Source organism: Tyto alba, unplaced genomic scaffold (assembly GCF_018691265.1).
Source record: "Tyto alba isolate M040663 unplaced genomic scaffold, T.alba_DEE_v4.0 Super-Scaffold_1, whole genome shotgun sequence".
In the NCBI taxonomy this organism is placed as follows: Eukaryota; Metazoa; Chordata; class Aves; order Strigiformes; family Tytonidae; genus Tyto; species Tyto alba.
Window position 1 is genome coordinate 9,454,368 of NW_024881261.1, and position 13,666 is coordinate 9,468,033.

General features: G+C 36.2%; 1 protein-coding gene across 1 annotated transcript in view; it reads right to left on the reverse strand.

Annotated features, from left to right (window-relative positions):
• FHIP2A (FHF complex subunit HOOK interacting protein 2A) overlaps window positions 1-13,666 on the reverse strand; it is a 36,702-nt gene that overhangs the window by 12,998 nt on the left and 10,038 nt on the right. The window contains exons 3-12 of the mRNA XM_042787572.1: window positions 13,462-13,631; window positions 11,161-11,265; window positions 10,689-10,811; window positions 6,048-6,341; window positions 4,986-5,182; window positions 3,685-3,799; window positions 3,503-3,579; window positions 3,208-3,400; window positions 1,789-1,958; window positions 790-933 (exon numbers count right to left, since the gene is read on the reverse strand). Coding sequence (XP_042643506.1) covers window positions 790-933; window positions 1,789-1,958; window positions 3,208-3,400; window positions 3,503-3,579; window positions 3,685-3,799; window positions 4,986-5,182; window positions 6,048-6,341; window positions 10,689-10,811; window positions 11,161-11,265; window positions 13,462-13,631 — 1,588 coding nt within the window. The remainder of the gene's footprint in view (window positions 1-789; window positions 934-1,788; window positions 1,959-3,207; window positions 3,401-3,502; window positions 3,580-3,684; window positions 3,800-4,985; window positions 5,183-6,047; window positions 6,342-10,688; window positions 10,812-11,160; window positions 11,266-13,461; window positions 13,632-13,666) is intronic.

Here is a 13,666-nt window from a genome sequence, read left to right on the forward strand (position 1 = left end):
AAACTATACAGACCAGTAGCGGGGGCAGGTGGGCAAGAAGTGACTATGCCATTCTATGCTGACTGTGCTCAGGCTGTTTGCTTCCTTTGGCTAACACCTTTGATTATTTCTGGGTAAGTAGATAGGTCAGCACTGAAATGCCAGTGCTGCTTTGCTACCATGTATTAACAGAGCAAACACCATTTGTCCTAATATTAGTTGCTAAGAGAATTACCATCACCAAGTTGCTTAGAGCACAACCTGTCCTCTTTGTGATATCCAATTTTCAGTATGTCCGACATGCACGAAGGTATGTGACAGGCGCAGAGGTGCCCCCTGATTTTCAGGAAACAGCAGGTTATCTCTAGCATGGCAATTATTTACTTTTATGTATGTGTTTAAGGAACTTTAGGAAGTTTGAGGATTTTTTTCCCCTAAAACATTTATGGCAAGCCTTCCCAGACTTCTCCAGGAAGGTCAAGTCCTGTAACAGCAGTTTAAGTATAGCAAATACTTCTGAGAAAATAAAGTTTTCATAATCAATGAGGCTTTCATCATGAATTCTGAGCATTCAACTAGACTATTAGCTGTGAAGTTGTTCTATTTTTCTCATTTATGTTGAATTATTTTTACTTATTGTAAGCTCTAATCTTTCAAGAGTAGCTTTCTGATAAAATGCCACATAATTTCCTTCTGTGGAGTCATTTTACCAGCTGGCACAGAATAACATCCATTACAGAGTACATTTAATTTGCACAGTGTGTGCAGACACCCACACATTCAGAGATTTAAGTGTTTGTTTCAACTTACCTATTTACAATTTTATGAACTTCTGTCTTCCCATCATTTTTTGGATGTTCTGGACTGGCAGGTGGGGAAGCACTGAGCCACTCTTGAGTTGACAATGTGTTATCTGGAGACAGATCAGTAAACAACGGATCTTCCTCTAGGTCTCTGTGAGATTATATTAGACAAAAACATGATCTTTCACAGAATGTTATGGAAGACAGCAAAATCTCTGGGTCAAAAGCCTTGCTTTCAGTTTTTCTTCTCTGAACAAGGATGTTTTCCAGAACACTATCATATGTATGTCTTTTTACCTAGTTAATATGCAAAAATACCAACCTTTACAAAGAAGAAAAATTGTAACTTCTTGATCTGAACAACAGAGTAGACATTTTTGACGTGTGCAAAATCACTGCACTAAATCACAAACCCTTCAACCCCATTTTTCACACGAGAGAGAGTTTTACTCCAGGAAATTATTAGATTATTTCAGATGACTCAGAAATATCTAAATTAAGATGCCTAAAATAGCTGGTGTGAATAGTCCTTACCCCTTCCATCAGGAAAAAAGGAGTTACAAGAGTTACATAGGGTATTTAAAAGGATTTTATGTAAAGTATCCCAGAAAAGTTCTTCTATCAAAAAATGATTCAAGAACATAAACATAAGCAAGATGCCTAAGTGGCTGACTTCAAGAATAATCTAATTGAAAACAATACAAATATGCATAGACTTAAGCTAGGAACATGCATAAATAAATTGATGTGTGAAGACCTCTGAATACCTATTGTTCCGGAAAGAGGTTTTTGATAATTTCAGCTTTTCTGTTACTGTTCTAAAAATTTCCGTAAATTGCTCATACAATAATTTCTGCATCACTTTATGGCTATGGATTAATACATGGAGCACTCAAAGTGCTACCTGTGCTCACTTTTCTTTCGATTACTAAAAAACCTCCTGTTTTGCTATAAAAATAAGAATCCAAGTTAGCTGTTGTGAAAATTTCCCTTAAAAGAAACTTACACTGCTCCTGCAATCTGTCCATTCTCTACCACATCTTTATCTTCTTGACAGAGGGGCTTGTATTCCATATAGTTTCTTTCTTCTAAATTTCTCAGAACCAAATTATAAAGAATGTGCTCATTGGGTTTTTGCAAAAGGTGCTCAAACATTCGTAAAGTCATTATACTGATCTGCAACATAAAAAGTAAAAATTCAATAAACTTATGCACCACTGTCTTATGATTTTTGCCTTATATCTGGTTTGTACATCCTAGAACATTGCAATTACTTATGTATATAATGGAAGGAAGTAAAAATCCTAAGAAAAATTAGGAAATTATTATGCCAAATGTGGTATAAGCATGGATGAAGAGTTCATACACATCTGAAAATCAGTAGGTGGATGTACTTTTTTTTCTGTAAAACAAAAACTTTTCTAAAATCTGCCAAAATAACAACACAAATAACATCCATAGAACGTACAACTTAGCTTTCCATATTACTGCTGGATCCATACTGGAAGATCGTTATCATTGTGCAAGCGAAACACAGAACTGGACTTACAAGTTAGTAATAAATACTCAGAACAAAAAAAAAAAGTAATACTGGGATATTGTGACTAGAACTACATGCTAAGATTTTTACATGGAGATATTATGTGGGCTTTTAAAAGGAGACTGACTTTCAGAAATATAGACAGTTTTTAAAGACAGCTCTAGAGAGCTTAGCTTAGCAAAGATCAACTAATTTATATAGATAACTCATTCTGATAGGGTGAGCAGGTAAGCATACTGAAAAAAAATGGGTATGCGAAGACATAGACCTGTATTTCAGGCAAGCTTGGTTTTTATTTGAAAAAGTAGAGGGTGGAGGTTGTTTCTGGAAAAAATGAAGCAAGCAGCTCCTGAGGAAGGATTTTACTGAAGTAAATTATTTTAACAATGTTTACTGTGTGTAAATTGCTTACAGTTATTATATCATCTTTTAACTAGCATTGTGCATATTCTCTGACCAAACTTACTTTATATAAAAATATAAAAATAGTAAGTTTTTAACTATAACTTATGTGATAACATGACAGCATAACATTGTTGCAACATGAAAAATAACAGTGATGCAACATACAACAAAACACGAATTAAAATGCAATTACAGAAATTGATTTTGCCCTATTTTACAGATTAGCAAGCCTAAGTATGCACAAGGGGCAAGCAAATTTAGCAAAGAATCTTTGTTAATAGGAACAATGTGCTAGCTGAAGCAAACCACTTGACTTTCATTTTGAAAAGGGAATTTGTAGGGCTGACAGTCAAAACTCTTTTCCTTGGCAAAAAAAGTTAGATGACACAAATACAAGATGACCTCACAGTGGTGTTTTTACAGACTTGACACAAGACAGAACCAGCCGGCAGACGTTATTATGTCATTATCACTTCTCACCTCATCAGAAATATGATCACAGTGTTCAATTAACCTGTGTCGCAATGGATGTCTGTTAATGTCTGCCAAAGTTTCTGGTTCTCTGTGTTCTCCAAGTATAAAATAAACTGTTTCCTGCAGCAAGACATCTGAAGTCACTTGACGAACAATGCGATGCAATAGTGCAGTTGATGTGAGGATTCCGATCTCTGAACTGAACAAAAAATTTCACGTCAGTTATGTAATGGATTTCAGCTGAAAAAAAATCAGCCTGATTCAGATTCTGTTCTGCTGTGTCTCGTAGGATGCTACTCACGTTTGCATCAGCTGGGGTTCCATAACATCAATGAAAAATCGTTCCCGCACAGCTTTTGCCATAGCAACAGCAGCAGTCTGAAACAAAAGTACAAAATGGTATGTCTCAAGCTCAAAAGCTAAGAAACAACTGGAACTACTTATTTGCTGAATATATTTGTATCAACTGTAAACATTCTGAACCTTTTGTGCTTCCTTGATGAGTTGATCACAGTAGTCAAACCATGAAAGAAATGAAATCAATGCTCTTTTCCCTGGAAAAGCAGATGCATCTTCTTTGTGGCTATAGGAATCCAAACTAGAGAACACAAGGAAAAACATTTATTTAGTCTACAAGTAACTGAAGAATTTTGGACTTCATTCTTATTGAACTTAACAGAATAATTAATGATCTACTTGCAATGAAGCGAACATCAAAATAGCTTTTCTGCTGGTCTCTACTAATGTGGTAGTGCTATCATTACACAGGTTTTCAGTGGCATGCTAAAGTATACACAATATATACAGCAGAAGAACTTTGTATTTCTTAGTCAGAAGGGAAAACTGATCACCTAGTCTGTTCTCCCAGGAAACACACACCACAGAAACAGAATCAATAACTCCTGTAGTCAGAGAATGATAAAATGAAGGCAACTGTTCTTCTCTACTTTGTAAGTGACTTCAATCAAGCCCACCAAAACCATACAGTATATACCTGTACTAGATTGTACCTTTCAGAAAAAAACATGTATCTCAACTTAAAGTCTGTAAGGAATAAAAAAAATCACCATTTTCTTCAGTAAAGCAGTTCAACAATTATTTATTCCACTATTCAAAGTTGTGGATTTTTCCCTTGTAACTTCAGACTCCAACCACCAGAAATTTTGGTAAGTATTTTGCAAATACTTACTTTTTGTCTCAGTACTAACAGATCACAAGCAATTCATAATAATGAAGGCAGAGTAGGGAAGAGAAATCTTTTGAGAATCTGACATGCAAGCAGTTAGGGTAACAGGCATGTACCTTTTGCTTCATGCTCATGAGTTATGCAGTGTTTCCTTCTTCTTTTTTACTGCAAAAATTTTGCAACAGCAGCCTGCTATCAAATACACCCTTCCTGCCTGCTGCAGCAGCTTACAGTGCTCACTGTGTACAGTGAAAAGTTTATGTTTCCTAAATCCTTGACATCTGAACAAGAAAATAATCTGTACCCGATACTACAGCTACATCACCACAAACTGGTAATGTAATTCATTGAAAAAAATTGCCCCCTGAGAAATCTCTGCAAGAGACTGGCAGACAAACCTGGCCCTGTGTCAGAAATCACGCGTACATTGGATGCCTGAAGTTGTACCACTATGCTGCAGCTGGTATCTCAGCTCTGCTCTTGAGATTTTAGTATGGACGTGTGTGTATTTTATACATCTTGTCTACCTTTAGAAAATTAGTTTTAGGGAGGGGTGTAAAGTCACCTTGGGTATTAAATACAAAAATAAAATTCTTACCCCCAGTTAATTGCCTCCACTGTTTCAATGTCTAAGGGATCCAGTGACTGAGGCAGGGCTTTGTAGAGGGTGGCCAGCCTGTCTGTCAACAATTCACATAAACAAGTGCTTTGAGTCAGGCACTTGGCAGCTGCTGGTTCTGGCAAACTCACCAAAAGCATGAGGCCTTCACAGGCCTTCACTGCTATCCGGCCGTCCTGGCAGAAGGGCATGGAAGAATTAATCAGAGGGTAAATGAAGCTCACTTGAAATCAAGAAGCAAACATCTCCCAAATAAAACCTCTCCATTCCCCCACAGTGAGTGAATGCATTCATTTTTGTTGCCTTTCAGTCACTAAAACTTAATTCTAGTGAATTTGGATGGTGCGAAATGAATCTCACCTGAATCCACGTCAAATACTAAGAATGCAACTGCAACCCTCAGGTTGACAGAACTAGTGCTTAGGACAGCTTAAAATGAAGATATTAGACAATGTAAATTACCACTTAACAATAACGAGGTACATTGATAGATCTGGTTTTCTGCTCTCAACATTGCTGTAGCAATTACAGGCTTACCCAACCCCCCTCTAAGTTTTCTAAAAGAATCTGAGTATGAATTTGAGGATGGAGCTGGGTAAGATATACAGCAGTTGTTTTTAAAAGAAATCAAGACTCTAGAGATATTCCAGTGACATTACAAAAAAAGTGAGTTTGGTTATGTCAATACAATTGCAAGTAGCTTTTAAAATATTCTCTTGTGGTATATTTAACCTAATGATTATCCTATGTAGCTTGTCTGTAAAACATGCAGCATCCTACACAAATTACTCAAAAACCACTTGCATTACCATCAACAAACTTAATATTAATTTTCTAGAATAATATTTTTACTTTAAGCTGAATTGGCAAAGAAAACTGCTAATTTACAAAAACTGCCTGCAAAACAAACCTCATTTTACTTTTTATAGTTAAAATACAGTGTGTACACATGTGTATATTCACTCCCTCCGCCTACTTCACACATCATCGAAACTATTTAATTTTATCACACTAAACAGAACAACAAAAAAAAAAACTCACGGGACTTTTAGTGAGGTTTAGTAGAGAATTCACTAAATTATAGTCTTGATTTGGACAAACAGTGGAGGACTCGGGTGATGATGTGACATTTAGTTCATCCAGGCTGAAAGACAGATCATCTGCCTGTTGCAGGAGGTCATCTTCCTTCTCCATTTGCTCTGCTCCAGCAGCACTAGGTATTTCTTCAGGCTGAACAGGCTGTCCCGTGTCTGTTGTCAGAGAGTCTTGGCCTTTTAGCATGTCTTCTGTGATTACACTTGCTGATCCTTTGGAAGCCATTGCTTTTAACTTACTCTGCAAAGCATTTTTTAGAATTACACAGTTGAAATTACTGTTCAACCTAAGGCAGAAATTTACTAAAAGTAAATTTTTTACTCCAGCATTTGAAGTAGCTCTCTACAAGGCTGCATACAGTAGCCATGTAGAATGTAATAGGTTGCAGGAGTGTGGGAGTTTTTAAACCTAGAACATTTTTTAATCTGCTTAAATTTCTCTTAAGCCCTGTACCATTTTGCTTTAAGGCTGAATATGTCATTTGCAAAGAGATGGCATCTTTTTCTCTCCACCACTAAAGGCACATATTCACTTTGCCCACTATTTGATAGAAGTTTTTCATTTACGTTATGAGTGCACCTTTAGACCTTAGCACATACTATAAAACATCCCTTTCTACGTCACGGCCTCAAATTCATCTAATGTCTGAAACACTACTTCCAGTTGGAGTCATACAATTAAACTCATTCTAAACTTCTTGAGATTTTATCTTCAACAGTAAAGGAAAAAAAAACCCTTCTTTTATGACAGCAGAGTGCTCTGAAGTTGTGTTTCTCATGAAGAAAAAGCTGAGGAGATTGAATGGACAGAAGACACTAGAAGTTAGCATTGGGCACTGGATACTATAACAGAGAACCTTCTCAGAAGCTACAAAGCATCTCTGCTTAGTCTGAGAGAAAATAACCTTATCTGTCTTCCCATAAATTTTTCTCCAGCACATAAAAGACATTTAAATTTGTGTTCTGTGATACCAAGAAGAAACTCACAGCAAAGCAAGAATTCAGTATTCTTCTAGCATAAGCACAGGTGAATAATACTTTATTAGCACCATAAATTAGACTTCAGCACAAGACATTTTTCCAAGTGAGTACAGTAGCAAGATTATAAATCCAAATGGTTGTCCTTCTCTATGACAACACCAAAATTATTACAAATATACCACAAGCATTAATAATTTAAAAGAGTAACCATTTGGGGTTAATGGCGTTTAGTATATACAAACCAGCAGGGACTAACTACATGACAGTCTCAGGCAGCAAACTACAGAAACTGCTGTGAATGCTTGCTTGACTGATATGCATTCATTGTGGAGAATTTGTACCGAATGTTGCGATACACTCATATAACCAGTTCCCTGGAGAGGCAACCCAGTGGTAAAAGCAGAACACCGCGTGCTATAATGCAAAAATAATATGATTTTTGACAACAGTAGAAAAATTACTCCTTCAATATATATATTTTTTTAATAGTGTGAAATAGGCTGCAAAGCAACCAAAATGTGTCTGTCTGAACCACGCCTGTCTACCCCTAAATCTTCCAAAGTCCTCCAGTATCCTCCCAGATATTTTATCAATACACAGGACTATCTGAATCATGATGAGCCTTGCAGATAAAGGAGAACAAAAGGCTGGAACTGCATTTCAATCCTGGATTATACACTGTTGCTGGCACTACTCAAGTAGCAGGCAGGGTTGACAAAGAGAACAGCTATTTTCTTCAAAAACTAGGTAGTATTTTGTAAAATACTTATTTTATCGTACATCAGCCTATTACCCCATGTCTGGACTCTTCTGTCATTTGAAAGGCCATCAATGCCTTTAGCTATGGCATCAATGAGAAGACCTAAAATATAGAAATGTATAAATGCCCCCAGAAATTTGTCCATAGCTCATTACTCTTATGCTGGCAGGTGATACAACACAGTCTGTACATCAAACAACATGTAGGCAGAGCTTTTGTGTGTATTTAAGCTTCCTATCGTCTAATCATGCAATTCTGCAGCTTAGCTGCTCACCTGCCTCCTGTAAAGGTGCAAAACAGGATCCTGAATGACCTAATAGAAAAGGTTACATAAAACACACTTTCAATGCTTTCTAGACAAAATACTCCCTTAAGTGAATTCAGCATTAATAGAGAACAGACAACATAAAAATACATTTTTATGTTTTTGTGATACGTAACTATCAGAGTTTCAAAATCTGTGGTGGACGATGCCACGTCTATTGTTCAGGTAGATTTAAAAAGAATTCTGTAAAAAATTCAAGTGATATCACAGCTAATGAGAATGTCTACTTAATTCATGGTGAGAAATATAAAGATGGTAATTTGTAGTAATGAAAGTAGAAGTGAACAGTGAAACTACTGTTCATTTTATAGAACAAAGGTACAACTTTTTAACGGACACCATATTAGAACTTGTTTAAGGTCTCAATAGCAGAAACTGAAACACAGAGAATCAAGTGTCCCTTTGCATGCAACAATCAGCTGCAAGGAGTACCTCATGTAAAATGGGATGAGATGAGATGGGGCAACTAAGGAATAAATGAATAAGGAAAAACGGGAGGTAACAAATTTAGCATAAAATAATGACTGAGATAGAGGTGCTAAGTCAAACATTCTTATGTATGTGCTTTCTCTCTACACAAGAACAAGGACAACTCAGTTTAAAGAAAAGAATAAATGAAAGCCAAAATAAAATGAGTATATGGATTTTAAAGCTTTAAAAAAGTAGAAAGCAGTTCTTCTAGTTCTTACTTCCACAACAGAAGTAACTTGCCCAAGAGATAGAGTTATGCCATATAGCCTTAGAGGTTAAGTAATATAGGTGAAAGATTTTACAAAAATATAAACAGCATTCTATCAACAAACTATGGGATATGTCATATAAATATAATCCTGGGCTTGTATACACTCAGATTTTTATGTTCATAAAATACTGTAGAAACTGATCAGGGAAAATCAAAGAAGGCAGCAAAACTAACAGATACAAACAGAATGTTTTGAGAGATGTATCTGCATTTCAGTGTATATACATTGCAGATTTGAGAGATAAATGCCACACAGAATCCCATAAACTTACCCTTTCACGCGTCTGAAGGTGAGAAACAGCTATCAAGTCACAACAAGAGCACCTCTAAGAGGCATAGATGTGAACAACCAGAATATTCTTTTCTAATAAAGGACATTTCTGCACCCCAAATACCTTATCTGGAAAGAACTATCAGAAGTTGTGAAGCCATATGCCTTAGGCTATGACATTTAGAATAATGTTATGAATGAAACAGGAGCTACAAGAAATTTTCTTCAGCTTGCCTGAACTCTGTAGTAAGCATTTTGTGAAACTAGAGATCTCTCTGAAATCTGGGATCGGCTGTTTTTCCATGTCTGATTTTTAATACTGTAATCTTGCTATTTTGGGGAAGAACACTAATGTCTGACAGAACACTTGTGGTTATTATGATTGGGGTTCCCGGGTTTGATTTTAAGGGCATTATTTGAGCATAAGAGTAATTCAGAGGGTTCTTTTCGAACCATACAACTTACATAAATGACAGTAAAAGTAATCCTAGTTTGGACTTCTACCGTATTCAGCATGTAATATAACTAGTAATTTGTTTCTGAGTGCTTCTAATATTTAAACACTAACTTTTCAATCCTTACATGATTTCTATTGCTTGCACAACACAGTGGATACAACAGCAATCAGGGTGGTATTTAATTAAGGTAAAAATAAACTCGAGACAGATTCTTTACTACTGACTTATATGTGATATTCATACACTCAATGGAAAATAAAGTATCTTTGCAGTTTAGCAGCCTCTGCTGTTACATACCTTGTTTGTGGAAAGCCTGTAAAATATTCCTGCAGGACCTTGTATCTACATCTTTTCACCTATGTATCGCATGCTTAACAGACCCTGTGTCACCACAGGAAACACTGAAGTGGGAGCAGGAGGCATTTCTAAATGGACTTTTATAAATTAAACTTGTACATGCTCCTTCTAAATGAGAACAGAAAGTCAGGCTAGAAATTCTTTCTCCTCCCACTCCAATTTTATCAATGCCACATGTTAAGTTTGAAGAGGGAGTAAAGATATTTGGCTTTCTTACAGATAGAAAATAATGTCATATTGTAGATTGTGAGCTGGCAATGCAGTTAGACCATATGTGTCACTACTAAATAAGGGCCCAATCCTGCAGAACACTGAGCAACTTGCAAGGCTTCAATGCCCCATGCAATCTGTCCCTTAGTCTTTATTGGGCTGAAGACAAAACAACATAAGAAATCCAACATCTCCATCACACAGTGTTCTACATTACAATTCATATTCCTACTCTACAAGCACTTTCACTACAAAGAATAAGAACCTCAGGCAGGTATATTTGTGAGCCCTGAATGAAATTCTAGTAAAATTAATCCGAGGTATCAAGTCTCTGGAAGCAAAAAAACCCCCAAATTTAAAAAAAAAAATCATAGAGTGAATGAAAACTAAGCTATGAAGGATGATGTGATACCTCCAGTTCTCTACCAGATTTTGTCTGTGACACAGAAAATACACTTGGAAAATTTTGATTTGATTTACTCACTTCAAGGAAGAAGTTGACTAGGTATGGATCCTCTTTCAGCTTTGCACATACTATACAGAGAAACTGAATTTCCTCATTTTCTGTTGGTGTTGCCAGAACTTCGCCACACAGCCTGATTAATTTCTGTCACATAAAGAAAAGTGAAAAATTAAGACAGAGAGTGAGTTATAGCTTCTTCTAGGAATTCTTCTTCTATATACCTACTACAATGATGTATGATAATTGATTTGAACATTTGCTCTAGATTTAGATTGCTGTGAACAACATTTCTTTATTACTTACAACTTGCATTGAAATGGCAGTTCAAGGCTCTCATCATCAATACTGATGATGATATTGCAAATTGATATTACAATTGTGCACTTTCTTTAACTCACTTGACAATGGAAGAATTAAAAGATACCATTAGCTATAGCAGAATAAGAGAAACCTGTATTGCAAAAATATAGTTTACTTTATATTTGAACAGTACCTGCACTGGTCTATGCACATTTATGTGGGGAAGAAGAGGTTGCTGTATTCTTCCAAGAAGTTTTGTATAAAAAGCCAAAACCTGCTGTTTCATTCCTGGAGGACACTGAAAAAAACACAGATGAACAATAACAAAAATATAACAAATGCATATAGAAACATCGATGCAAATTTGTCACTTAAAATGGCTAATTAAACACCAATAATTTATCCTAAAGTATTTTTTTAAAAATCATCACCTGTTAATACATTACTTCTATCAATATTAACAGAGATCAACAAAAAATGTTGCATCTCATCATGGTTTTCTTTTTCAAATTATTCATACTTCCAGTTAATTGCTCTAGTGCAGTCTTCTACCAATCTTTCCAGGAAATACTCCCTAACAATATAGCGATAGGGGGAAATTAACACTGAATTAATTGGATACAGGTCAGTCGTCTTTTATGGTACTATGCCACAAAATCCAGTGATTCACTGAGTCAGTACATACAAATATATGATGATAAACATCTTAATATCTATAAATGGTTTTTTAAATTCATGAGCAATTAACCTTAAACAGATAAAGTGTTTCTAAATGCACAGATGTTCCAGGACAAGAGAAAGCTGTTGTTTTCCCCAGGATTCAGCAGAATATAAATGACAAATATATTTGGAACATTCAGACCCTTGTTCTACTACCCCTCATGCACCATGTCACATGAAAGTACTTTCCTATCTCCATGAGATCTAATGGCTCATAGTCCTTTATGTACCTTTGTTTCTAGCTAAATCCCCCTGACCCTAATATGTTCTACCATGTTAATAAATGGTGTTATTCCAGAGGTTAATTTTAAGCACATCAGTTCCCTCATCTGGTTCACTGCACAGGTGAATGGAGCATGGGTGGCAACAGCCAGAAATGACAACAGCCTAAAATGATTCTCCTTCCCAGGTAATTATCCCTAGATTATTAATCCCTAATTATCACTGAGTTGTCAAGCAATCCATTGAAAAAATGGCAAAATGTGTACCATTAGTGTGCATCTACAATAATGTATTAAGTCTAAGTGATTGCTGTGAAAGGATATTATTCTTTTTGTAACAGATCTTCACAACATCTTGCAAGCACTGTATCAACTCACAGGTGGCAAAGTACAAAGACATGCTGTACAAGAATTGCTTGTACAGGCGTATTTGCAAGAGTGCAAAATGACTTCTCTCAGCTCTTAGAAACATACTACTAATTATCCGCTTCACATATGTCACCATTTCATGTTGGTTTCTTGACAAAGTTTATATATTACTGAACAAGCTGTATTTTTGAGCAAGTATTTTCAATACAACAGGTATCTGCTTGATTGTAGGACAGCTGGTATAGTAACAGGAATTATAGAGCTCTGGTCCTTCCAGAGTGAGGAACATCCCAGGTTCAGACAGCTAGTACCCTACATTGTCTGTGTATGTAAAAATGAGTAGATTAAAAACTCATTACAACATGTAAAAGACTGACTGAGAATGAAACCATGGAGAGCTCCATATATCCTTAGAACAGGACACACCATGTTTTCCTAACTGCATCTGCATCATACATGATGATGCATCATACAAGTGATGCAGATATGATCTGATACAAAAATGATAGAAAAAGTTCTAGCACAAGGGCTGCCGAGTTAATTCACCCCATGATCCATACATCCCCATACATTTCAGCTCATAAATCTGCCAAGAAAGTTAGCAACAAGAATGCACCAAGACCATGAAGCTAATTTCACATGTGCCACAAAGCAGACATGAGAAGAACCAGACAACACTGCCAAGGGTTGCATTCATACCAAAGACCAGGATGTGAAAGCTGTCTGGGGATCAGCTTATACTACTGCTTTCTGACATGGAAGTCTTTCTGAGCAATAACTCAACACATTCAGAAGAATTAAACAACATTTGTATTTAATAAAGCACTTTTCATCCAAGAATCTCCCAACACTTAACAAATGATAGAGAGGGATAATACTGTCTTGTAGAAGCCAGAAAGATTCTAGACTGCACAAAAATGTTTCTCCTACTTCTAGCTTCACAGTCAATATTATCAGTGTGGTGAGTAACAAATCTCAGGGTTCTGCCTTAGTCAGCATCTCACTAGTTGTCTCACTTTGATGATACTAGTAAAAGATTGTTATTTGTAATATGTTGGTAACATAAGCAAACAGCTATTTTCTAGAGTTCAGTATCCCATGATATCACCTACTGTAGAACTTCAGTCGCTATTACAATTAGGAGCTCACACAAAAGATTATCTGCTCTGCTGAGAAGTACATACATCAGCTTTTCCCAGTGTGTAGAGTGTCTCCAAAATCTTGTGATGTAGCAAATATTCCATACATGGCCCTGTTTCACCTGATTCCCTCTCATTTTCTTCTTGAAGTAGAATATCCAACATCTGTTCCAGGTGAGAAGGGATGTTGGTATCAGTTACAGGAGCTTTGTCATCTAAATAGAAGAGATGTGCAAACAAGAGTGATTAG